General features: G+C 48.4%; 1 protein-coding gene across 2 annotated transcripts in view; it reads left to right on the top strand.

Annotated features, from left to right (window-relative positions):
• The window catches only part of BBS9 (Bardet-Biedl syndrome 9), a 324,045-nt gene that overhangs the window by 257,255 nt on the left and 40,085 nt on the right, over positions 1 to 26,705 (top strand). Inside the window, exons 20-21 of one of the 2 annotated variants that reach the window (XM_079785507.1) lie at positions 4,471 to 4,653; positions 16,326 to 16,548. In XM_079785507.1, coding sequence (XP_079641633.1) covers positions 4,471 to 4,653; positions 16,326 to 16,548 — 406 coding nt within the window. The remainder of the gene's footprint in view (positions 1 to 4,470; positions 4,654 to 16,325; positions 16,549 to 26,705) is intronic. The other variant, XM_079785508.1, reaches the window with a different exon arrangement.

Raw genomic sequence — 26,705 nt, 5'->3', positions numbered from 1 at the left:
AGCCCTCCAGTGTGAGTCCTGCAGCTGCTTGGCCTCCTCCGCTCGGCGCCAGGTGAGCTGCGAAGTCTTCTAGGCCTTGGTCCGACCCGGGTCCTGACGGGCCCAGCCTTCGCAGCCCTGTTCATTGTGTTGATTCTGCTCAAGTCATTTGGCTCTGGCGGAGGACAAAGTAAACTTGGCAGCTCCGGGTAAAACCAAGTGGAGAACATGGAGATCTGCTTAGTATTTCATGCTGGCCAGTAGGTCAGGAAGATTTTCCTTGGGGGGTGACTTACATGAGGAATTGTTTATCCCCTTTCTTTCCAGTTGGGACCATTTGGGGAGAGCAGACTCTTTCCACAATGGCACAGACATCCATCCAGGGAGAGCCCGAGCCGAGACCTGGGCTTCTCCCGCCTGATGTGTTTTGGGCCCCGCTCAGGAAAGATCTGTGGCTCGGGCTGCTGTCTGATGGAGAAGTCATTCTTCCCCCACAGCTGTGTTTAGCCATTTGGGTGGGTCCTGCACTGACATGCTGTTACACTGAGTAAGAATTTTCCCTGGATAGTCAGGAACGTGCGGAAAAGCCTCTCTTGAGTCCCAGCTAATGCTCCAAATGTTTTCTGGGATCCCATAGCTGCCGAGAGTGTCACCTCCACCTGGTAATGCCCTCACTCAGAAGTCTCCGTGCTCCCCAGTACCTACAGCGCTAGGTGCATGTTGTTGTTCTTGACATTGTGGTTCTTCGACCACGTTGCCTTTTTTTTTTTTTAAATCTCATCAAATGCTCTTCCCGCAGTGGAATATTTGTTCTCTGAACAAGCAGCCTCCACTTTTCTACTTTAATGCACTTGGTCAAGGTGTTCCCTTCACGGTGAAAGCCCCCATATCCAATATCTGTTCTTTAAAAACATATGTTTTTATTGATTTTAAAAAGAGAGGAAGGGAGAGGGATAGAGTGATAAAAATATTGATGAGAGATTTGCTGCCTCCTACACACCCCCTACTGGGGATCACCCCCCAACCTAGGCATGTGCCTTGACCGGGAATTGAACCATGACCTCCCGGTTCATAGGTAGACACTCAACCACTGAGCCACCCCAGCCAGGCCAGTATCTATTCTTGAGGACACATTTCAGGTACCTCTTCCAAGTGGTGTGCTGGTAAATATTGAACAACCGGTTCCCTGGGGAGGAGAGGCGGTGGGAAGGCTGGGGTCTTTTGTAGCATTTATTGACTTCCATGTTGTCAATGCTTCCACTGTGACTCATTTCCAGGGACCCGCGAGAGGTCACAGAATGTGGACTTGGGAAGAAATGGGCACTAACCATTTCTGTTTCCAACCTGCAAGGGCAATAAGCATAAATAACCCCAAGGACCTAGACATTAGTAGAGTAATTAGGAAGTAACTTTGAGTATTTATTACCTTTGTTTTAATGTAATGTATTCAATTTTAAGTTCATGTAATTTAATTTTTCGTAATGGCCCAGTTTAACAGCTGGCACACAACATTTCTGAAAATAGAACAATTGGTTTTCTCTCCTGAGCCGGGTGGAGCCGGCTGCTTCCGCCCCCACCTCTCCTCTCAAAGGCCCCCCTTCCCAGCCCTGCGAGGCCCTTCTCTGAACCTGGGGGACTTCAGGGCTCATCCAGGTTTGGCGGGAGAGACTCACAGCCTGCATCCTGGCCTCCTGTTTCCCCCATTATAGGCAAGCTGGCTACCTAGTGAGCAGGCCCCAGTGCAAAATGAACATGCAGGGCCCTTGGTAAAAGGCAGGAGAAAGGGCCGGTAAGGCAGCTACTAAAATATAAGCTTTCTCCTGTGTTCAGCCGTCTCACTTTCACACCTTTCTTTTATTTTCTAGCTAATGGCATTCCAAGTAAGGAAAAATTAACATTTTAAATCGTCAGTATGAATTTGATCATTAATCAGTTATGCGATGCCAGTTTTAAATTCAGATCTACGAACACGTAACTCTAGGTGTTCATGAGCACGTGTCCTCTGCTCACGCGTGTGCTCTATTATCTTACACCCCCTCCCCCACCCGGGCATCACAAAGCACAAATGCAAAAGCAAAATTATTAAGAATTTCAAGAGGGAGACGGCAGGGCACTGAAGCAGGCATGGAGCCCTCTGACCAGCACTGGGCACGTTCCTTACATCTGCGAGGCGTCATTTGTAAAGTAGAGGTCACGCCCGCTGAGCCCAGGGCAGGTGCGCTACCGCAGGCACAGGCAGGATGCCGGCGGGTGGTCTGTGCTCAGTTCACTGGCCGCATTGTGATTCACAGCAGTCCTGATGTTAAAGGTGTTCCTGTAACAGAGTCTATAGCAATCAATGGTCGGCAAACTCATTAGTCAGCAGAGCCAAATATCAACAGTACAACGATTGAAATTTCTTTTGAGAGCCAAATTTTTTAAGCCTAAACTTCTTCTAACGCCACTTCTTCAAAATAGACTCGCCCAGGCCGTGGTATTTTGTGGAAGAGCCACACTCAAGGGGCCAAAGAGCCGCATGTGGCTCGCGAGCCGCAGTTTGCCGACCACTGGTCCATAGGGTCTTCCCTACATGGTCAGCATTGGCCTCCTTGACCTATTTTCCTTTCTTCATTATAAACTCTTTGGAGGTAGAGGTGAGATCTGTCGCCACTGAATTCCCTATAGTGCTTCCTGCAGAGTTTTGCACCTACTGGCTCCCGGGAGGTGTGTACGACCTTGATCTTTGCATGATTTGGCCTGACCGACAAGAAGCATCGGTGCCTCAGTATCATGGTCCCCACAGAGAGGCTTGATTGGTAACAGGCCTAGGAAGGAGAAAATATAGAGTTGGGCCTTAACAGGAGTCCATTGTAATCATGGGGGGGGGGGGGGGGCGGGCAGATGAGTCCAGGTGTTTTGGTTTAAGGACAGTGGCCTCCTCCTCTCTCTTGGAGGGACTGCTTGAAGTCAGGGGGAAGGGATGCATTCCAGGCCTCATCCGAGTGAAAAGGCCCCGGGGACGTTAACTCTGGCCGGAATCATTTGTCCCTTTGGCAAGTCCTTTCACACTTACTTTGTGCCCTGCACAATTAGGACGTTATTACAGTAATGTTTCTTTCCGCTAATTGGTTGTGTATGTGCATATGTGCATTTTCTGTCCAACAAATTATAAGATCCTCATGGGCTGTAAGAAATCCTGCACTTCTTTTGCGCACGACGGAAGGCAGCACGGTGATAGGCGCACAGTGAGCGATGCACTTGATTGTGCAGCTGACCTTGGTCCAGGCTCCCAGGGCCCCCTGGGGAGCTGAATGCCCTGAGCCAAGGGCCGAAGCGTCCCCGTCCGCCTGGCATTGTCAGGCCAGGACCTTCAGCCGCTTTGTCTTGCCCTGACCTACGTCTCTGTCCCAGTGTCCCCCAGACACCCCGAGGCCTGTCCCCCTACAGCGCCTCTCCCTCCGTGGAATTTGGGAGACCACACAGCTGTAGAGTCTACTTGTTTGAATGATGACTTTTTAACACGCGCCTTGGGCCAGTGTCAATAGCCCATGAAATCTCACCAAACGGATCGTCTGCACGAGACCTCGAAACTCAGCTGAGCCCCGGGCCTCACGCTGCTGGGACGCGCAGGAAGGCGCTCGCTGCTCTGTCTTTGCTGTTCCCATCCTGGGGGCTGTCCGACGCCTTGCGCCTTTGCGCCAGTCCGTTCATTACTTTTAATGAACACAGAATTCACCAAGACATTAAAATAACATAAAACACCAATGGGCAGTCTTGGATATTCCATCCAATTGTTGCTTTAGTTCTTTTTTCCCCACAGATTATTCAACAGGATGAAAAGAAAAAGAAAAAAAAAAGCCAATTCTACTCACTCCTGCCAATTCTATCCTACGTAGATGTGGCCTTGTAAAGCTAACACACCCCGAACATTTTCTTTTCTTTCGGGTCCCTGTGGGCTGGTGTTTGTGTTCAAAATGACATATTACTCAATTGGCTAAACGTTTGAATGCTGTCTATCTTTTGGCTATAACAAACATTGATATTCCAACTATGACACAGATGAAGAAGAATAATCAGAGGAAGACAGCTATTTTCTGAAAGGGGTGTAATGAAATTATTATTTTAAATTATAAGGCAAATGCAGTCATTTTGATAAGAATTTTTTAAGTCAACCCATCTCTGTGGCTAACTAGTGTTAGAGACAGTAATAACTGTACTAGAGGTTACTTTTATTAGCATATTGTGGAAGGTCCTAAACAAGGCCCCCGTTAAGCTGATTTCATGGTATTTGTACCTCCGCAATATGGATTTGGGATTCCTTGGGGCATTTGTTTTAAAGAAGGAAAGGAACAGATGAATGGTAGCTCCCTTATTCCTCAATGTCGCTCGTGTTTGGGGAGACAAAGCCGTCAGGTTGTCTGAGGAAAAACAGAGTGTGCCACCTGCCCTTTGCGGAGGGCCCAGGGAGTGTGGGATGAGATGGTCCCTAACCAAAGTTCGTCCTTCCGGCAGGTGATGGCGCTCGCAGACGCCGTGGAGGAAAACCAAGCCAGTGTGTTCCAGGCGTTCAGCAGGCTGCGCAGCGCCACGCACCTGCTACTTCTGCTGGTCGGGCTGTGGCAGAAGCTCAGCGCCGACCAGGTGGCCATCCTGGAGGCGGCGTTCCTGCCTCTGCAGCACGACACTCAGGAACTGGTAAGGCCCGTGTGTCTGCCGCCGTGCCAGCCGCTGTGACAGCCACTGTGCCAGCCACTGTGATGGAAAAGCTGGGGGCTGCAGGAAGCTGTCACAGGGCTATCATGTTTTTCAAGGTATCAGATGATGGCTTGGGTTGTGTGTGTGTGTGTGTGTGTGTGTGTGTGTGTTTAACCCAAATCCTGTTTTCCTTTTCTTTAAATCATTATAAAAATGTCAAATAAAAGCCTTTTTTCCCCCCTAGAGCTATTTTTAAAAAAGGGTATATAGTCCATTTTTATGTGGTATCCAGTCTATTTTTTTTTAAAATTATTTTTATTGACTTAGAGAGAGAGGGCGAAGGAGAGGGAAAGAGATAATCATTGATCTGCTGCCTCCTGCACGCTCCCTTCTGGGGAGCGAGGCTGCAACCCCCAGGCATATGCTCTGACCGGGAATCGAACCGGTAACCTCTCAGTGCATGGGCCAACCCCCAACCAACGGAGCCACACCGGCCAGGGCAGTCAGTTTTCTTTGTGCTCTGCAAGCACCGAGAAGCCCGGGACACAGTCGTTGGACGGCCTGGGTGACGCAGCGAACCTTCAGGCTGGCTCACCTAACGGCTCGGCCATTTAACTTGCGCCATGCTCTTAAACGTAGCGTCACTGCAAGAGTTCGAGGCAGCTGAGATGGCTGTGCAAAATGACAGGAACATTTCATTGCATTTATATCGTTCTTTATGTACCATTTGCAGACTCTTTTACCCTTAATCCTTTGAATGGACAGTTTAGGATGAAAAGGGGGTAATGGGGATTTATATTGGGAGTTTTGGGTAGAGGATAATTTATTTTTATTTTTAAATATATTTAAAAAATAATTTCAGAGAGGAAGAGAAAGTGAGAGAGAAAGATAGAAATGCACCCTACTAAGAGAGTGAGCCTGCAACCCAGGCATGTGCCCTGACCAGGAATTGAACCGTGACCTCCTGGTTCATACATTGAGGCTCAACCAGTGAGCTATCCCGCCGGGTGGTAGAGGATCATTTAAATAAAAATTTCTCAGATCCCTTGAATTGTAGAGGTATCTATGACCACCAGCTGCCATTTTGGGGGAACTTTTTGCATGCTTTTATTATGAAGAAATATATTTAAAAAATAATTTCAGAGAGGAAGGGAGAGGGAGACAGAAACATCAATGATGAGAGAGAAACATCGATCGACTGCCTCCTGCACACCTCCCGCTGGGGATTGAGTCTGCAACCAGGGCATGTGCCCTGACCGAGAATCGAACCTGTGACTCTTGGTTCATAGGTCGATGCTCAACTCCCTTCCTCTCTGTCTAAAAAATCAATGAAAACATTAAAAAGAACCCCACAAGCTGTGGTTCAAATGAAAAGCCTTCCAGCGCTGTCAGGACCCCTGCTCCATCAGTTCCAGGTGCAACATGCCCTCCCCGAACATGAGTCTCTGTTCATCATGGGACCACGAGGATGCTGAGCTCACGGGGCCACATGTGAATAGGGCAGAGAGGAGGAGGGTGCCCATATTGTAGGTGTGTCTTCCCTCCTCATGCATGCTTCACTGTCCCATCAACTTCACTTGCAACCCAAGTTCAAAGATAAAATTACTAAGAATTTCAAGATGGCAACAGTAAGCATTAAAGCAAGTGCGGGCCCTTCTGAGCAGGGCGCCCCATGTGACTCCACAGCTCACAGGCTCCTAAAGCAGGGTTAGATCCAAAGGAAGAACTTCCTAGAAACAAATGTTCTCAAATGTAGGAATTGCATCCCAAGAGAGTGTGGGATTGAGATCTTTAAAACAGTCTCGTTTTGCTGCGAGTCTGTAAGTACATTCATCCCTGGAGGCAGGCGCGTGGACTTAGCCTCCTCTTATAGCTCCTTCCACCTGCCTGCCCTGTAGTCTCTGCTGTCCTACCTCCCGAAATGCATGGGCAAATTCTTCCAGCTCTCTCCTGAATCTGGTGAGATTAGAAGGTGTGTACACTCATTATGTCTATTGAAGTCATTAATGAGACAGGACATTCGATAAAAACATAACTTGGAGAAGAATGAATCAAAACAGACATTTTAATACTGCTTGTTATGCTCTTCATCTTTAATTAGGTTGTGGTATTCACGTTGGACTTGCACTGTGGAGACAGCTTATATATCTTGAGTAAAAAGGAATCCTTTTTCATTCTCGAAGATGTACGCCTGCCGTATGCGGTTTCGACATGCTAGTTCACAATCCCCCACATTATGCCTCTAGACCTCACAAATAAATGTTATGTGATGGGTATCCCGCTGAGATGTGAAAATGAAATATGCAAGCCTGAAATAACTTGGAAGGAGGGTGCGGCGGGAAGAAAGGAGTCTCTGACCAGAATGTTGAAAATGTAGCCCATATTGAAGTTATTATGGTACCACAGAAATCTGAATGTAATTTAGACAGTTTGGTTGAGGGTGGATGGCAGAGTGCATGTGGGAGGGGGAGCTGTAGACATGTGGACATCGTTTTCAGCGTCGTCTCCGCTCAAGGTCAGATGTCCCCAGAAGTACTGGGAGGCGGAGGAAAGTGCTCAGAAAGCGCCACGTCCTGGCTTGTGGTATTTTATTTAGGCGGCATGTGTCAGTTCTGGAATATCTTCTTAATGACATTAGGTTCACAAGGCAAAAATAGTTAGAACTTATCATTGCTAATGACAGTAATGTTCTTTGCACTATAGTATCAGTATTTTTTTTAAAAATACCATCTCATTTGGAACACAGTACATCATTGTTTCTTTGATTTGTCTCTTTAGTAATACTTCTCCATTTTTGCCACTTAGTACTATTTTGGGGGCAAATAACTGTTGGTACCGCAGACTGTTGCACGTGATTTTTGTAAAGGTGCTGCAAGTTCTCTATGCCAGCTGTGTTTGGTAGGGATCCTCTCTCTCACTTTAAGAAAAACAGATGCCGTTCTATTCGGCATCTCTAAAAAGAACTCTTAACCTCATTTTCATAGTGGACTTGATAATATGGTATCATCCCTACCGTCTTCCGTGGTGAAGGAGAAGTTTTGCCCCAAAATAACATCCTATCCGAGTACCTGACCGGGCCACTCTGAAACGAGTTGTTGTCTCACTTTCCGGGTTGGGGACAGAGCGTATTTCTGAGTATTTGAGTTCTCCGTGCAGGATGGGAACCTGTGTCTCCTGACTCTCTGTGCTCAGAGGTTCTACAAAGACACTGTCTCTACTGACACCAGTGAGGGTGTGTTAGTGGTGTGAGTCTGAGACGGTCTGTAATGGTGACATTATCCACAGCGCCTCCCATGATGTGGTGCGGAAGCCCATGCTGGAAAAGGTACCTACCTCAGTCATTTATTCGTTCAGTGAATAGTTCTTCAGGACTGCTATGTTTCAGGCAGTGTCCGAGGCACCCAGCACAAAACACCCCGTCCTCTGGGTGACTCCTCCTGGCCCTTCCTGCCCTCTGCACAGACAGACCTGCTCCCCAGCTTCCTCGTCAGCAGCTCGATGACTAAGATTCCTCGACGGGAAGTCCAGTGGATGGCGAGAGAGCACGGAGTGTGGTGTTTCCTAACGGGCTGTCTCAGACTGTTGGGCCGAATGTCATTTGTGCGCCACGTGTCCCCAGAGGACTCTCTAATGACAAGAGCAACAGCGCACTGGTTAGGGCGCCGATCGCGCCCAGGCCGAGGGTTGGAAGGGATAGTGACACATTACAGAGCATTTTCCGGACTTTGTCCTTTTTCCGAAGTTCACGGAACACCTTCAGCAGATGTCATCTCCTCTTGGAAGAAGAAACGCTGTAAGGTGTCCCCAAGGGTTTAATCGTTACCTTCTCTGGTATCGAACTTGAAAATCCCGGGGAACGTTTAGATGGAGAGTTGAACCCTCAGCCTACCTTTTTGATGGATTATCCCTTATGCAGGCTGATAGGGAAAGAGGAACTTATTGTGAACCTGTTCAGCATGGTTCTGTGTGAAGAAACAGATGTTTACAATAGGAAGTCCTATTGTGCGGAGGGGCTTATCAAGGCTCACTTACAGGGTTTCAAGACGTGCACAGCAGCGGTCTGATGTGCGGGCCATTGTGCCTGCCGTCTGGGCTGAGTGAGGACAGAGCTGCCTGATCACAACTGTTATTCATGGCCTCTCCTTACCAGGCAAACAGAAGGAGGAAGTCTGGTGGTGGCCTGCCGCCCGCCTTTCCCGAGCGCTGGGGCGGCAGCGCAGTGACAGCTGTCTGCGGACACGGTGCGGAGAGGAAATGTTTTGGGGATTCCCGTGCTCGTCGCCAGCAAGATAAACATGAAAGAACTAGTTTCATGTTCAGAACGGCCACACTCTCTGCGTGGCCGCTGCTTCGCTGCTCCTCTTTCTGCCTCCCCACAGTTTACATAACACTTCGCGGAGCCTTCCTGCGGGCCTGCTTGCTATTCTAAAATGGAAATAGTTGAAATGCTTCAGACTTGGGAGCCAAGTGGAAGACAGTGTGCAAGTGCTGATGTGAAATTTCTGTCAACTTTGCTCGTGTGTATCAAGTCGGGACACATTTACTCTTCTTTACGCATTTAAGAGCAAAGAGCCTGCATTAGAGAAAAAGGAGTTGATGGCTGGGAGCCTCCCTCTCGCGTAGGCCGGCTCAGTGCCTTTTGGAAATAAGGTGTGTGTTACGTATTAATAACTGGGTAAGTAAAACCTGCACCACCTCCCCCCCGCTCACACTGCTTTCCAGTTGGAACCCTGGCTGGTGTACTGCTATTAGTTCAGTGTCCTTAAAACGCCTCTAACAACCCAGTTTGAGTCTACTAATGACGAAGAGCCGATTTTGACATTGGGGGGGGCCTCGTGTTCTTTAGGAACGCGCCCCTGGGTACTGGTGACCCGCTGCTCTGAGCCCAGTGCTCGCTGCCTGCACAGCGCAGAGCCGCCCGCCCCTGTGGCTCCGCCAGTCGCTGGGCCCTGTTCTTTCATGTGCAGGTGCGTCTGCGAGACCCCCTCGGCTGTGTCCCTCTGTCAGGCTCCTGGGCGGCATTGGAATTAGCCTTTCTGCCCCGTCGCTTCGTCGCTTTGTTGGCCTGCCCTGCAGTCTCTGCGGGGCTCCGCCCACTGTTTCCCCTGGCACCTGCGCCTGTCCACCTGTGGCTCTCTGACCCTGGTCCAGCTGGGACCCCGGTGCCAGGCGGTCAGCACTTTCAGCCCCTGCCCACCACCACATCTTCTTCCTGAAACTCAGTGTCTGGGGCTCCCCAGCTTCCCCGCTTGGTTCTGGGCGAGCTGGCTTTCCAGGGCACACGCTTCTGCCATCAGCCGGGCGAATAGTGCGTTTTTCTTCACCCGAAGTAGTGTTTACCCACTGTGTACCCGCTGGCCACCCTCTGGAAGGGGCAGGTCAGTTTCGTGTCCTCCCTGCTGTGTGCCCTTCACCTGCAGGTGTGACAGCTGTGCTCCCGGTGGACACCTGCAGCGTCACGTGCTTCTTGCACTCTAATAAACGCAGGGCAGGATTCGTCTACCTCCCCAGAGAATGAAAGCTTGGATCAGGCATAGAGTCAGGTGTAAGTAGGTGGGGACTGCATGATATCATGATGCTTTCATAACACTTCATACAATTACAGATTCTCCGTCAATAACTTGTCGTTTTTTAAAAACCATTTTTTAAAAGGAAGCATTCTACTTTCATTTTGCATTCCTTCCCCCTCCCCGCCCCCTGTTTTTTTCAAGCGACCTCGAATAGCTTGGGTTCTATACGAGAAAAGCCTGAGCTCTCCTGTACCGATGACAAAAGATACAGATCGAGAGCCAGGCGCCACCCAACCCCACACCTGTTTATACGTGTATTCATTTACAGCCTGTAATCCAGTGAGCACAGACAAACATTTCAGTCTCACCAGTGAGGGTACATCTGCCAGGGCTGACCAGCAGCCCCTAAGGACGGAGGAACAGACTGCTCTGACACAGTGTCCCCGTGGGGAGGGGGCTAAGGGATGGCCTGGCTCTGGTGGCCAGAGCAGCCTCAATTGCCAGTGAGTAATCTTGGGAGGACACATGAGTTTACATTGTCCTCTAGGCAAGGGCATCCCAGGGGTCTGCACGTGCACAGACTTGTTTGGAAAGGTCGAGAAATAATTAGGGGCGCCGCCTTCGACACTCCCCTGTCTCCCCTAAGTCGGGATTCCTTTAAACAGGGCAGGCGGCCTTCCACACACTTCCCTTTCCTCAGAAGGTCCTCCTGACAACTTTCCAACCAAGTCCCTTGTGCTCCCCAACATATATCGAAGTGGAAACAGCTGTTAGGCACACCTCACCTGCATTGATTTAGCCAAATTTGGTAACAGTGCCGACAGCAGTGAACCAGAGATGCCAACCATTCCTGTTCCAGTCTTGCCAGCCAGGCCTCCAGGAAATGCGGGCCGTAAAGCTGGCCCAGCACTTGGCTCTGGTCAGCGAAAGGTAATGCACTCCGAGTGGGGCGTCACAGCCTCACGGTGCGTAACGTGTACGTGTGTGACTCTGAGATGCAGCCTGCGTGCTGAGAGGTGGGAAATGCCAGCGAGGCCTGCCACTTGAATAGAATGTCGTCAGGCTGAGGTTCAAACGTGAGCCATACGTAGCCAGGCCCGTGTCCTCGGGCAGGTTACGGAACTCGCTAAGCCCTGGTTCTGCTGGGAAGAGAGGTGAGAATGGCCATTCAGATTCGATCTCAGCTAGCGTTTTGCTGTATATTCCTCCTGAGCCAGTAAAGAAGTGAGGAAACAGGAAGAACCTGCGATTAGGAAAGTGAGCGAAGCCCTGGCCAGTGTGGCTCAGTTGGTCGGAGCATGTTCCTTTCCCGTCAGGGCACATACCAAGGTTGTGGGTTCAATCCCCGGTTAGGGCGTGTGGGAGAGGCAACTGATGGATGTTTCTCTCTCACATCCATGTTTCTCTCTCACTCTCTCTTCCTCTCTCTAAAAATCAGTACAAATTTAAGAAACAAAAAAACAAACAAAAAGAAAGTGAGTGGATCAGCTCTCCAGCGCCTTTCTCATGCAGGCCTGCCCGCCCGGAGTTTGCCGGGGACACAGTGCGCGGGGAGGGAGGGACCGGCCGGTCCAGAGGCCTCAGAACCAGAGCTCCACACACGTCAGGCTGGAGCAGGGCCTGTGGGCTCCGAGGAGCCTCACACAGGGAGTTCCTTCCCAATTGCAGGTGTACCGTTCACTCTGGTTTTCACTGCACAGTCTGGCCTCCGTTAGGTAGCTGTGGCTGACTACCGAAGGTTGACTGGAACACCGTCAACTGGGACGAGGCATATATGTCTATAGGAAATAAGGTTTTCTTCAGTAAGACATTTCCAAATTCCATTTCCTACCCAAAGCAACTGGAAATGACACTGCTGGTCTGGTCTCAGTGAAGGAGGCCACATACCGAGCCTCCCTTGGTTGGTTGTCTTCGCCATCCCTTTCAGAGTCAGGGTTTTGATGTTTGGCTGTCTCTGTCATCTGTAAGCACAAGATCCTCCTGCTATACCACAGTGAGAACAGAGGTGCCAGCCCATCCTGGAAAAGATAGCATTCTCCGGGGGCCTCCCGGAAGCCCTGCCCAGGTGTGCCGTTGTTGTGAGGATCTTGAGAATCTCTGAGGACTAATTGCACAGAGAGTGCTGATGTGGTGCTGGGCATAGGAGTCATCCACGAAATCGTAGCTGTTACTGTGTTACTGCTGTATCCCAGCACTGAGATGCCATGCATTGTAAGTTACAGCATTAGTTTATGGACCACGTCATGTTGTGTTTTTTTTAAAAAACTGAACGTGGCTCTCTCGCTAAGATCGAGTTTCATGATAATTCAGGTAATCCACTCTGTGATCCCTACCTGAAGCAGTGAGGTCAGAAAGGGAGTCCCCGTCAAATGCAAAACATACCCTTAAAAAGAGAGGGTCAGAGTGCGTTGGTTTGAAGCAACCTGTGCTTTCTGCTCACGTTGCCGCTAAACTCCGTCTGTCAGAGGTTGGAGGTGGTTAAAATGCCATTAAGGTCCTTCTCACCCCGAGGTTCTAGATTTCCGCATAGTTTTCCCATTTCATCAGGTAATTATGCTACATGTTTGATCAGTGAGTTACCTACCACACTGCGTTTTTCTTATAATGAAACTCTCATCTCAAAGGCTCTTTTTTGGTCTGGTCAACATTCCTTTTCATCATCATATTTGAGTTTATGTTGCAATTTGGGCCTCCAAATAACAACCCTGCATCTTAGTAGCAGTCTTTCTGAAGTGTTGGCATCGTGCCTCATTATAGGAAAGAAATACCCATGCCAAACACCTAAACACGACATGGTTTTCATTTGGTCTGCAAGTTGGCAACAGGAAAGGAAATTCTGTAGCACCTCTCTATTAACTAAATGCCATATCTACTTAAATAATCTAACATGCCACTGTCAGCTACTTTTGAAAACAGTAGTTTGCTTAGATCAGTGGTCGGCAAACTCATTAGTCAACAGAGCCAAATATCAACAGTACAATGATTGAAATTTCTTTTGAGAGCCAAATTTTTTAAACTTAAACTTCTTTTAACACCACTTCTTCAAAACAGACTCGCCCAGGCCCTGGTATTTTGTGGAAGAGCCACACTCAAGGGGCCAAAGAGCCGCAGTTTGCCGACCACAGGCATAGATGAATAGTCTATAAAATAGTAGCAACTGTTTTAATGCTGAAATGACCACAGAGCACACAGATGTCAAATTATATACAAAGGAACTTTCCTTCTTATTCTCCATAGGGCTTTGCCAATGGCTCTGAAATCAACTTGAAAATATGTCCTCTCCTGCCCTGGCCGGTGTGGCTCAGGTGGTGGGGTGTTGTCTGTGCACCCAAAGGTGGCTGGTTCGATTTCCCATCAGGGCACATGCCTGGGTTTCTAACTTGATCCCGGTAGGGAGTGTGCAGGAGGCAGCCCATCGATGTTCTGCTCTCACATCGATGTTTCTCTGTCCCTCTTCCTTCCTCTCTCTCTCTAAAAATCAATAAAAAAATATTTTTTTCAAAGAAAGTATGTCCTCTCTAGTGACATCCAGATTACTCTTTTGCCTTAATTTACCTCTTCCCATTGTTATTGAAATACAAATTCAATTTTAGATATCGTCGAGTTAGATTTTGATAGTTGCATAGAGATATCTTTGTAGTAACTAGTGGCTTATTATTCTCTAATGGTTTGGGGTAGGAAGCTGTTTTCACAGTCTTTACGTCTCTTGAAAGGATTTTCAAGATCAACCTAAAAGAATTAATTTGTTTCTTAACTTGCCCAGTGGCATCTGTGATGGGTCAATAGAGTGAAAACGTCCTGATTGTGGCAAGCAGTTGGACCTTCTCGCGTGGGCATATTTGGTCTGCACATGGGTTTAAAGCACGAACTGTGTAAGCCTCGAGGGAGATGTGTGGTGAGTGTGGGAAGGGCCTGGGTTTAATCATGTGTTGGTTCATCGTGAACCAAGAGTGTGTGGTGCGGTGCGGTGCCCAGAGGGCAGAGGTGACCAGAGGCGACCGGAGGCTGGGCTGGCAGGAGAAGTCCCAGCACGCAGGAGGCGCTGCTGTGTCCCCCTGCAGGCTCATCCCCAGCCTGGTACTTCGGGGTCAGTCTGGGGCTCTCTAGTTAGCTGTGTACATTTTTAAGTGCCTGAAATTGGCCTTCATTCAAAGGCCAGTGGTTAGGATAGAGAGAAAAGTTGAAGCCATGTTTGCATAAGGAAGAGCTGGAGGAACTGGGGATGTTTTCTCTGGAAGAGAGGGTACCGGCTGGCTGTCCTCACGGATGCAGGGCGCTGCCATGCATCAGAGGGGTGAGCCTTATTCGCAAGGCTCTGGAGGGGAGAATGAGGGCCGATGGGGCAGATTTGGGCTCAGCAGGGGAATGGCTTTTTGCTGGTTAGACATGTCCCTGAAAGTGATGAACTGCCTCCCAAAGTCAGGATTCTGGATCGTGAAGACGGCCACGCCTGGGCAGATGGCTGCTGTTGTGAAAGGGATCCTGGTAAAGTCCCACAAGGCTGGACTCATGTCTTCAAAGCCCTCCCAGTGGTTCCGTATCTCACCAGCTCTCTGTCCAGCAAACACACTTCTTGAGCACCCTCTGTTTGCTAAGCACAGTGCTGGGGTGTGGAGAACCTCAGGCCCTGTCGTGGGGAAGGCGGACAGGGGGAGTGCTGTGGGGAGCTGGGCTTGTAAGGTCTCAGCCACGAGGAGGGCCCACGAAGGCAGTGCCTGAACGTGGCCATTGCCAGGTAAAGAGCAGAGACAGGGCGTTGCCGCGGGGGAGCCAGGCACGTGCAGAGGCCGGGGTGACAGTGCAGACGCAGGTGGATAGGAAGAGAATGAGATGGAGCAGGAGCTGGAGCCGTAGTTGAGCGTCGACCTATGAACCAGGAGGTCTTGGTTCAATTCCCGGTCAGGGCACATGCTCAGGTGAGGGCTTGATCCCCAGTAGGGGGCGTGCAAGAGGCAGCCAATCAGTGATTCTCTCTCATCATTGATGTTTTTATCTCTCTCCCCCTCTCCCTTCCTCTCTGAAATCAATAAAAATGTATTAAAAAAACAAAAAACCCGACCTTTGGGATTTCGGAGCTGAAGTCGAGGAGTAACCTAATCCGATTTGCATGTTTGCAGGTGGCTCAGCGGGTGAGGGTGAGGATGGAGTGGTGCCCAGTGAGGTCTCCCGGGCTCCTTTCTGAGTCTCAGGCCCTCACCTCCTCTGCGTGATTCTGTGAGCACACATTCACCGCTGTCTTCCTTTATCCTTCCACTTGGGTGGTCAGGCCCGCGGTACTAGTCTCTGGGGACAAAGGGAGTCATGTTGGCACCAACACCCAGACTGCACTCATGCCTCCCTGCGGGGCTGCTTGGGACCTCCAGAGCCCCATGCCGTCTCCCAGCTGCCCCTGGGGCCCTGGTGATGCCCAACGGGAGCTCGGGAGCTGACCCCCCTGCTCCTCGTGTTCTTGCCTGAGGCCGGTATCTTCTGCGCAGGCGCTGGTGCTGGCACCCCCCTGGCACCCTGAGGTTGCTGCCCAGCACCCAGGTTCCGGGGCGGCAGCCTTCACCGCGCGGAGGTGTGTCCTTGCCCAGGTCTGCCCTGCGGCAGGGCCACACTGTGCCAGTGACATTGGCATCCATGGACTCGTCCTTTCTTTGTGTCACTTTATGTCACCTGGGCAGGGACGTGGGAATGGATGGGTTGGTGTCTCACAAAAGGCCCCTTGAAATAAGCGCCTGTGGTCTCTGCCTGCAGCCCCGAGGCTGCGGGGCCCAGAGCTGAGAGGCACCAGGGTGTGCCCTCCGTCCAGTTTCCCCCAAGACGCCCCCAGGTCCCGCTGCCCTGACCACTTCCTCGCCCTTCCGCACAGGGGTGGGCAGCGTCACCCCAGGTCATCTAACGTGCCCGGCACAGGGCCAGCACGTCTCCTGTCCATCTCACTTCCCCCAGCCCTCGGAGGGGAGTGCGGGCTGTTAGTGTCCTCATCTGTGCAGGAGGCGGAGGCCCAGAGGAACTTAGTCACCTGCTCAAGGCCACACCGCATGCGGAGCTCGAGTCCCACACCAGACCCGTCTGGACTGTTCCACACACCGGTCATCTCATAACTTAGTTCCCGGTCACATGCCTGCTTTGCTCATTCATCTTCTCCGCTTACCTTCCACCTTGCTTTGCCCCCAGGGCTGGGAGGAAACGGTGGATGCCGCGGTGTCCCACCTCCTGAAGACCTGCCTCTCCAAGAGTTCCAAGGAGCAGGCTCTGAGCCTGAGCAGCCAGCTGAGCAGGCCCCGGGACACCGGCCGGCTGAAGAAGCACATCACCTTGCTCTGCGACCGCCTGGCCAAGGGCGGCCGCCTCTGCCTGAGCACCGACGCGGCCGCCCCGCCCGCCATGGTCATGCCAGGTGAGCGCTGTGTCCGTGCCCAGCTCTAGGGACGTGTCTGCGGTGGTACCTGGGGGTCTGCATTTCACAGGAAGTGAGGATGGAAGATGGCTTTCTCGTGTCCCCTGCTATCCCAGGGTAACCACTTGGTTGGAGACATTTCTAGAATGGTATGTCTCTTTCCTTCCCTCTGCTTTTAAACACATGATCCACGTTGTTATGGATCTAACCAATAAAAAGTGGATCAGAGAATAAAACTAAACGTGATTTCGCGATGCCATATTTCTTAGATGAAAATAGCATCATGCAAGCCGCGGATGTTAGCCAGATGAGGTCTGTCCTGTTGCTGTTTGCTTGGGTGGTGGTCAGCAGGATCAGGGGGCGGAGACAAGGAAAAAGCCCAGGATCAGGGGGTGCGGCACCAGAGGGCTCTCCCCTACGTGGCCTTGGGCACCCAGGCCCCTCTTCCCTCCCACAGCCAGAGGGTCCCTTGGAGGCAGCAGCCCCACCCCCTCTTCCCTCTTCTATGAGCCCCTCTTAGGCCGCAGGAAGGAGCAGGAAGCCAGTGAATGTGTTAAATGCAGCAGCTGCAGCTGCTCTTTCTTCCGGAAGCAAGGACCGTAGTATGGGAAGCGGGTGGTTTTCTCTTCTTCCTTCCCCCCCCCCCCCCCCCCCGCATGCTGCTGCACTTCCGGCTGCTGCCTTTCCCCCTCCATCAGCATTTCTAGAAGTGAAAAGGAATGCAAGCCAACACTCAAAAGGATATGCGTGGAGACAGCGTAGCATAATCCAATATGTGCAGCCTGCAGTGTCTGGTCCTCCCTCCGTGCCCACTGCACAGATGACCCTGGGTGTGTGAGCTAACTTTCCAGGATCTCCGTTTCTTCGTTTGGAAAGTGGATCAAATAATCCTTCCTTTGTTGCCAGGGCCTCGGGGGTTTGTAAAGCACCTAGTACACTGCTTAGAACAGAGACACACTTAGACAATCCAAGCGGTAATGATCCCCATTGTTAGAGACAGATGTATAGCTCGGCCTCGGAATCTGGTGTGGGGGCTGGGAATAGCTGGTTTGGGGTCATGGGGTGCTATATTTGATAGTTTTAAATATTCTTACCCTAATCATTCATAGAGAGAACCTACCTTTTATGCCAAAAGAGTGTTTCAGAATAGAAATGCCTCCTACGTAGAAGCAGTTGGAATAGTTTGTCTTAGTTTAGAGCCTCTTCATCTTGTTAGCCTCCTCCAGACTGGTCCTTTAGCCTCTACTCGTCCATCTTCTGTCCGCTGTTGCAGGATTACTTTTTCTAAGAAATAAATATTTAGGCCCAATGAGATAGTAAATGAGAAGTACTCACTGCAGTTAGCACTCTGTATGTGGCCTCGCTCCTTCCTGTCAATTGGGAGAGCAAGGAGGCTGGAGGGAGGAGGACTCTATAAAGGAGAAGAGGCACCGAGAGAAGGGCATTGGCCCCTGCCTTCTCTTCCCCACGTTCCCATCGGGGCTCCTCTGGGAACGGCCACTAGGAGTCCCCTGGCGATGCTGCGAGCAAAGACCTGGACACCTGGAGGGAGTCCGGCCGCTTAGTCATTCACGGAGGCACTTCAGTCATGTGCTTGAATAACTAGATTGGAAGCAACTCGAGGGCTGAGTCCATCCAAGCACCTGGTTGCAAAATTTTAACTGTATGGGAGGAAGAGGCAACGAAAGGAGGGAGAGAAGGAAGGAAAGGAGAAATGAAGGAAGATAGAAAATACACTGTTCACAAACCAGGAATCTGTAACCAGGTCTGCGGCTTCCCTGCTGGTCTAGCCCGGTTCAGAGAGAGGTGGAGGCTGCGTGCATCTGTGCCTCTCTGTCGGGCTCGCGATCGCTGGCTGTCACTTGCTGACGATCCCTCCTCGACTCCGGCGCCCTGAGCTAGTCAGGGGAGTGAGTTTTCCCTGTTCAGTCAGTGCTCTTGGTCATGGACAAACTCCATCGTGCCTAAGCCTTCCTTCCCACCAGAACGCCAAATTCTCACACACTTATTTCTGTACTTTGCACATTTTTAAAAATATATATATTTTATTGATTTTTACAGAGAGGAAGGGAGAGGGATAGAGAGCTAGAAATATCGATGAGAGAGAAACATCGACCAGCTGCCTCCTACACACCCCCCACTGGGGATGTGCCCGCAACCAATGTACATGCCCTTGACCGGAATCGAACCTGGGACCTTTCAGTCCTCAGACCGACACTCTATCCACCGAGCCAAACCAGTTTCAGCTGTACTTTGCACATTTTTGAGGTAGAAGAAACACGTAGATTTTTGCTGTTTTACAAATAGAAGACGGAGTTGGAAAAAGCTATATATCTTGCCCAGAGTTCCATGCTTACCGAAGGGTGATGTCTAGAATCCAAACATCCGAGCCCTCTGGGCCTCCCTCCGGACCACACAGACCGCAATGGAGCAAATGCACTGCTACCCCGATTCCTCCCCACTAAGCTGTGCTTGAGCTGGCCTCTTTCCCCTTAAACCGGCGGAGCGGTGCGGGAGGAAATGGGCAGGAATGGTTTCACGCAGTCTCTTTTCTTTGCTACGAGGAATATATTAAAAATATATCTTTTGTGCTTAATGTTTATTATCTCCATGAGTGACATGATGCTATTATCACAGAGATAGCAAGCAACGCTAGGAATGATTTCCGCTTCCAGTCAGTAATTGTGCAATTGCAATGCCAGTTTAGTTTCAGAACGCGTGAAGGTAACGTGACGTGCTAGAAAGGAGTGGATCACCGGACACAGGCGTGCGTAAAGGATTTTCCCCAGAAATGATCTTTTATCCATGGCTGGGCAGGAGCTCAGGATCATCTTCACCTCCTCCCTTAGCAGCTGAGGTAGCTGAGGCCCGGAAGATGGAGGGACCTCATGGTAGGAAAGGCCAGAGTGTGTGTCACGAAAACAGAACAGATTCCCTAGCCCCGTGGTCGGCAAACTGCGGCTCGTGAGCCACATGCGGCTCTTTGGCCCCTTGAGTGTGGCTCTTCCACAAAATACCACGTGCGGGCGCGCACATATAGTGCGATTGAAGGAGTACCCTAATTAAGTTAATAACAATGTATCTACCTATATAGTTTAAGTTTAAAAAATTTGGCTCTCAAAAGAAATTTCAATTGTTGTACTGTTGATATTTAGCTCTGTTGACTAATGAGTTTGCTGACCACTGCCCTAGCCCATACCATGTGCCACATCTTTCAGATGAAGAAGAGGTTTAAACATAAAGCAATGAAATCACAAAAACACAGAGGAGGTGGAGGTGGCTCCACCATATGAGGTGACAGGCCATTCTGCGTCAGCCCGAAGCATGGGAACAAGGTGTGTGCTGTGGGATTGTCCTGGCGGCAGAGTTCCAGGGGGTGTCTGAGTGTCTTCCTATTCCGTCTCCTCCATTATTGTGCATGTTTTCCTACCAACAACGTCTGTAACTTATTAAAAGGGACCATGATAGAAAGTGCCAGTAAGGAAACAGCTATAATTGTCTCAGAAATGATGGTAAGGGAAAAGCAAGGACCGATGTTACACATCAGGACAATGAATGGCTTTCTCCTCCCCACAGGAAGTAAGTTATTCAAGGGCAATGACCGCGTGTCTGTGGGGCTTGTTTGCATTTCGGTTCTGATGACTGGATACCCAAGTCCCTCCCGGGACGCTGCACCAGTGTGCGCGGCTGGTGTATGGGTTCTGCCTCCTTTCATCTCCGTGCCGCCTCTGACAGGAGGCCACGTCCTGCAAGCATTGCTCTCTGAGCGATTTTCCACCTGCCACGAGCGAGCTCATCATGGGAACCTGGTGAGCATGCGGCTGCAGCCTGCATGGCTGCTCTGCAGAGTTTGACGGTGACGCCGCCTCCCTGCGGGCCTGCTCCCGCCTGGGCTTCTCCTTCGCTGCCGGAACTGCCCCTGTGCCCTCAGACCTGTCTTCCCAGGCGGCTTTGTGGCTTCCTGTTCCTTTTTCCGTCTCTAGACTCTTGGTCTGACTTCATGTTCTCCTGGACAATCTCGTCACGCTGCCACCTGAACTCCGTGTCCTCCTGGGCTTGTAGCTTTCTGTCTGGCCTCTCCTCCAGGTCTCACACGTCTCCCTCGATACCCTGCAGGCCTCTCCGATTCCATCTGCCTGAGTGAGACTCATCTGCTCGGTGTGCCGGGTCACAGTATTGCCCAGTGCCCGGGCCAGGGACCTCGAGGCAACTGGACCCTCTGTTTCCTTTGCTCACCCTGTTCAGTCAGAAACCCGCACCTGACGAGACACCTCCCACACGTATCCCTTCCCCTGCCCCCACTGCCCTCATCTTGCTAACACCCCGTTTCCTATTCAGGCCATTAAAACCACCGACCAGAGTCTCCTTGTATTAAGATTCCTCCTTTATTTTTAGTACCACCATAAAAAAACAATTTATAAATGTTCATAGCAGAATTATAGCTACAAAGTGGGAAAATCCCAATATTCGTCAACTCATAGATGGATAAATACATGCGGTAGAGCCTGCTGGGGCTGCGTAACTCAGGACCACAGGCTGGGCGGCTTAAACAACAGGATCAATTTTCTCACCATTCTGGAGGCTGGCACTTCAGGGTTAAGGTGCTGGCAGGTTTGGTTTCTCCTGAGGCCTTTCTGCTTGGCTTTCAGATGGCCGCCTCCCCTGAGTCCTCCGAGTGAGCACATCCTAGTGTCCCTTCTTCTCTTTACAAGGACACTGGTCCTTTTGGATTAGGGCCCCACCCTTATGACCTCATTTAACCTTATCTTCTGCTTTAATGGCCCTATCTCCAAATAGGGTCACATTGGGGGTTAGGGCTTTAACCTATGAATTCTGGGGAGGGCACAATTTAGTTCATAACACCCCAGATGGAAGGTAGTGCATGGAGTGCCCGGTACAGATTGTATTCTTCTTTGTGGCCTCAGCTCCTCACTTAGGCCTGCCATATTGCTAGCTGGTGACCACCATGTATTTTTAAAACTTTTTATTTTGAAATCGTATAAAATATCTATAATCATTTTAGTTATGGACTCACAGGAAGATGCAGAAATACTACATAGAATCCCTTGTACCCTTCCTCCAGCTTGCCCCAAAGGTGACATTTTACATAACTGCAGTACAGTATCAAAATGGGAAATAGACATTGGTCTGCCTTATATTTTTAGAATGAATTAGTGGAGCTTTTATTAAAGAGGATGCGTCTTGAAGTAGGTATACGTTTTAGACTTTCAGAAAGGGTAGTGGCAGATATTATAGATACAAGCAAGGAGATATGGGCCTGTAAGTAAACTGGTTAAGTTTCAGATTAGAAGTTCAGGTGGCTAGCTCAGGAAGCACTAGTTAGTCTAGAAACTTGGGAGCTGCATAGAAGAGATTGAAAGATGAGCATGTAATGGGAGCAGTTGTAGGTTCTTAAGCTGTAAGTGACTTATAAAACACATAAAACACAGTGTTTGAGAAATACCAAGCTCATGGCGGTGTACAGGTGGAAGGGGAGCGTGAAGGAGAGGGAAGAACACAGATACTCCATCAAGCTTGTTGGTTGCCGTTGGTGGAAATGATTACGTTGGCTGAGTTTTGTGTGTTATGGATAATGTGCTTCATTTATAATGCAATGAGCTTGAGATGATGAAGGTGCATCCAAGAAGAGACAGGTGTCGACAGCTGTATCTGAGGAATTCTAGCTTAAGGGAAAGATTGAAGCTTGAAAAGTAGATTTGGTATCTTCAGTTTACAGGCCGTTATTTTGCAATTTGATGAGCCGTCTGAGGAGAGAAGGCATTGGGAGGGGACCATGGGATTTGGGACTTAGCTGCAGAGCCAGGAACCTGGGATGGGAAGTGGATTCTATGGGAAGAGTGAATTTCAAGGAATTCCCAGAAGAGGTGGTGTCAGTACTCTCAAGGACAGTAGGAGGTCAAGGAAAGATCTTTCGGTAACTGGAAGGAGCAATATAGGTAGACTGATAGAATAGGGCAGTGATGGGCAACCTTTTGAGCTTGGTGTGTCAAACTTTGCCAAAAAACTGAGCATAACTCGGGTAGTGTGTCACTTTGAGGAAAAAAATTAACTCCAAGACTCTAGTCGCAAATGTTTCATCCTCAGGAGCAGCAAATGTTTCATCCTCGGCATGCGGCCGCGTGTCATCAGAAATGGCTACGCGTGTCAGTGCTGACACGCGTGTCATAGGTTCGCCATCACTGGAATAGGGAGTAGTCTGTTGTCAGGATTTTTATGTCTTTTCTTTTCTTTCTTTTAAAAAAAGATAATGTAGAGATGTTTGAAGGTCAGGGGGTGGTGGCAATATGAGAATGTTCCAAATCCAACAGTGTTAAATTGGAAGCTTTGAGGAGGCAGATAAATAATCTAGAATATAGGTAAACTGAATAGATTTAGTATTTGAGAAGAGAAAAATATTAGAACCTGGATATAAGTGGAATATTTAATGGAAAGTTTAATGCAATCCCTCCACAGGAGTTTTGCAGAAGTGGGTTTATAATGATCTGTGAGAGACAAGAAGGGGTGAATGGGGAGGTGGTAAATTCAGGTTGGTTTGCAGTAGCCACTTTGGGAAGGACAAGCTCGGCCATTGAGCAATTGTACAGCTACTTAGTATTTTTGGAGCCATAGTTTCTTAGCTTGAGATAACACCTCCTTGTTTTGAAACAACATACTGCTTCAAAAATCCAACTATAGTGTATAAGAAATCATTCATTTATTAACAGGATGCTGGTCTTATCCATTGTATTAGGGAGTTCTAAATGGCTGAATGGAGGGTTAGTGGGAGAATATTTGAATCCAGGATTAGACTTGATTTCACAGAAGAAGCAATTAGGAGCAACTCTAGGGGAAGGTCTACCATCAAAGACCCAATAGAATACCATTCTCCCTGTGTGTACTTAGCAAATACTTGTTGATAGACAAGCTGGCTGGTGACTAATTACAATGTGATGACCAAAGCCCGTTTCTTGGAAGTAGGGCTATTAATACAGGAAGAGAATACCAGGGGAGTTTGAGGAATTTCCTTTCCTGCAGATGTTTAAACTAATGCGGATACTCAACAGTCTAAAGATAATTTGGGAAAAACCCTGCCTGAAAGCAGGGGAATAAATTAAATAACTTTTAAAGACATCATTATTTCTGTTTCTTTAGCCATGTCTTGCAGACAAATCTGTAAGATGCTCATTTTTTACCCTCACCCAGCCGTCAAGTGAGCTGTCCTTTCTTTGGATTACTCTCATGTGAAATACTGCAGTGGGAAGCTTAATTCTGTGTCATTTTCAGTTCCTTTAAAAGTTGCTAAGTTAGCCCAGAGAGGAGCATCCCTCAGTAAGGTATTGTCTCTGGGGCTTTTTATTGTATTAAAAAATAACTTTTCTCACATGCTATTGATATTTGGGCTGTTGATCTTCAAATATGAGGAAGAAAAGAAAAGGTCTTTATTCCGACAGCTGCTGGTCTGAAGGGATTTCTACAGTCACCTTAAACTTGTACCCGTTTCTTTTCTGGTCTTCCCCCCTCCATTTCTACCCCCACCTCCACTTCCGCTGCCCGGGGCCCTGTGTGCAGCAGTGGGCTTCCCTTGGCCTCCTCCCGTTGTTGTTTTTTTTTTTTTTTTGGTTTTCAAGTTTCTTTTATTTATTTTTTTTCCACTTAGGTATTATATGTGTACATATCTTACCATTGTCCCCCTCACCCCACACCCATACATGCCCTCACCCCCCAGAGTTTTGCATCCATTGGTTATGTTTATATGCATGCATACAAGTCCTTCGGTTGATCTCTTATCTTCCCCACCTCTCCCTAACCTGCCCCTGTAATTTGACAGTCTGTTTGATGCTTTACTGTCTCTGTATCTATATTTTTGTTCATCAGTTTATAATGTTCTTTATTATTCATAAATGAGTGAGATCATGTGGTATTTTTCTTTCATTGACTGGCTTATTTCACTTAGCATAATGTTCTCCAATTCCATCCAGGTTGCTGCAAATGATGAGAATTCCTTCTTTTTTATGGCAGCATAGTATTCCATTGTGTAGATGTACCATAGTTTTCTGATCCAGTCATCTGCTGACGGGCACCTAGGCTGTTTCCAAATCTTAGCTATGGTGAATTGTGCTGCTATGAACATAGGGGTGCATATATCCTTTCTGATTGGTGTTTCTAGTTTCTTCGGATATAGTCCCAGGAGTGGGATTACTGGGTCAAATGGGAGTTCCATTTTCCTCCCGTTGTAATAAACATGCCGCCTGCTTCCTTCCCTCCCGCCTCTCCTCTCAGTGCCTGTACCCGCTAACAAATTCGGTCTCTGACAATAGAAGTTTCTCTGCTTTCAGTGTAAATTCATGACTGTGAGTGAAGTTGTGTTTATTGTTTTTGTTTTCCTTGAGATTTTAGGGTACCTGGCTAAAGCATTTTTGGTACTTAAAAGCAGTCCATCCAACTACTTATGTGAGACTGTCATTAAGATTTATTTTATATCACATTATTTTCATTAAAAATTTTAAACTAGATGCATAATGAGAATATCCATGGGTAGAGGGGGCAGACCCAACCAATCGGCCCAGCTGTGTGGCTCAGTCATTTCTTACTGGAGCTGATGCACTTGGCCTAAAAGAGGAACGCCCCTCTACCTCTGGCCCTGCACAGGGCCATGCTGTCGACCTTGTTTATTTTTTCCCCTAAATGCTTTAATTGAATTTATTGGGGTGACATTGGTTAATAAAATTACATAATAAAAAATTACATAGGTTTCAGGTGTTCGATTCTCTAATACATCATCTGTATATTGTATTGTGTGTTTACCACCCCAAGTCAAGTCTCCTTCCGTCACCATTTGCCCCCCATACCCTCTTTGTTCCCCCACATGGTGATTACATACTGCCAACCTTTAAAAAATCTTTTCATGCTAAAGTTTAAAAACCCCACCATATTTTAGTGTGTTTATTCAAATGAATTGTTGGACTAGTCAGTCCCTTCTGATTTATGTATAATATGGATATTTCTTAAACAATTAAAAATGAAAATGAAAAACTGGTCTCTGGATTCTGGTAGCTCCCAGAGCATAGAAATATGTGATTCTAAAAAAGTAAAGCACCTTGCCCGGCTGGTGTGGCTCAGTGGTTGAGCATTGACCTAGGAACCAGGAGGTCAGGGTTTGATTCCCAGTAGGGGGCATATAGGAGGCAGCTGGTCAATGATTCTCTCTCATCATTGATGTTTCTATCCCTCTCTGCCTCTCCCTTTATTGTTTTATGAAATCAATAAAAACATATTTAAAAAATAAAAAATAAATAAAAAGTAAAACACAGGTGTAGTCCTCTGTACTGTATGTTTCAACTCTGTATGCTTTTTTTAAATGTAGCTTTTTGTTATTAAAATGTTTAATTTCTTACTTAAAAACAAGTATTTTGGTTTTGAGATAGAATTTTTGTGTTTCTCTTAAGACTGCTTTCTGAGCCACAGGCCAGTGTCATGTGGAAAATGTTACCCAAAAGTAAAGTGGTGTCACCCGCTTGCCCTCAGAAGCTGTGATTTGTGCTCATGTCGATAGGATGGTTTTTATTAGCACAGGTGTTTGTATGTGGGCAGCTCTAGGATGGTTTTGGCATTTGTTAAAAATAGGCTTAGAAATGACTGCAGCCGTGAAATAAGAAGCAAATATACCTACCAGTGGATGCTTGGCAAGGAGTGCCAGGCCCGGCTCCCTGGCACCCTAGTTCTAGGCAAATGCAGTGGCAGACATTAAGGGCTCAGGTATAGAAGTCGGTGGGTTTTAGTGAAAAAAATGAAGTTTGATGCAGCATACTGTGTCACTGGGACCTTTAGACAGTCTATGTGGCTGTGTACTTACTTTCACAAGTAAGTTACCCAATGTGACATTTTTATTTCTTAAGAGATAAAAAAAAATCTTTCCTTTTAAACTTAGATGAAACATCAGACCATTGTAATTTTCTAAACTTAACATGTTAACTCTTGGAAAATCATTTATAACTTATGCATGTTATGAATTTAGAAATTCAACACTTCATACATTATTTCTGTTGAAAAAGGCATCATATACCAAGCCAAGATTGAGCCCCTCGGGGAAATGTGTTGAGTGCTTACTCCCAGGCACCGTTCTAGGTCCTAGGGGCAGAGTGGTAGACCAGATAAAC

This window comes from Cnephaeus nilssonii (genome assembly GCF_951640355.1).
Source record: "Cnephaeus nilssonii genome assembly, chromosome: 12".
NCBI lineage: Eukaryota > Metazoa > Chordata > Mammalia > Chiroptera > Vespertilionidae > Cnephaeus > Cnephaeus nilssonii.
Note: the sequence above shows the minus strand (reverse complement) of the source record. Positions and strands in the feature narration are given on the sequence as shown.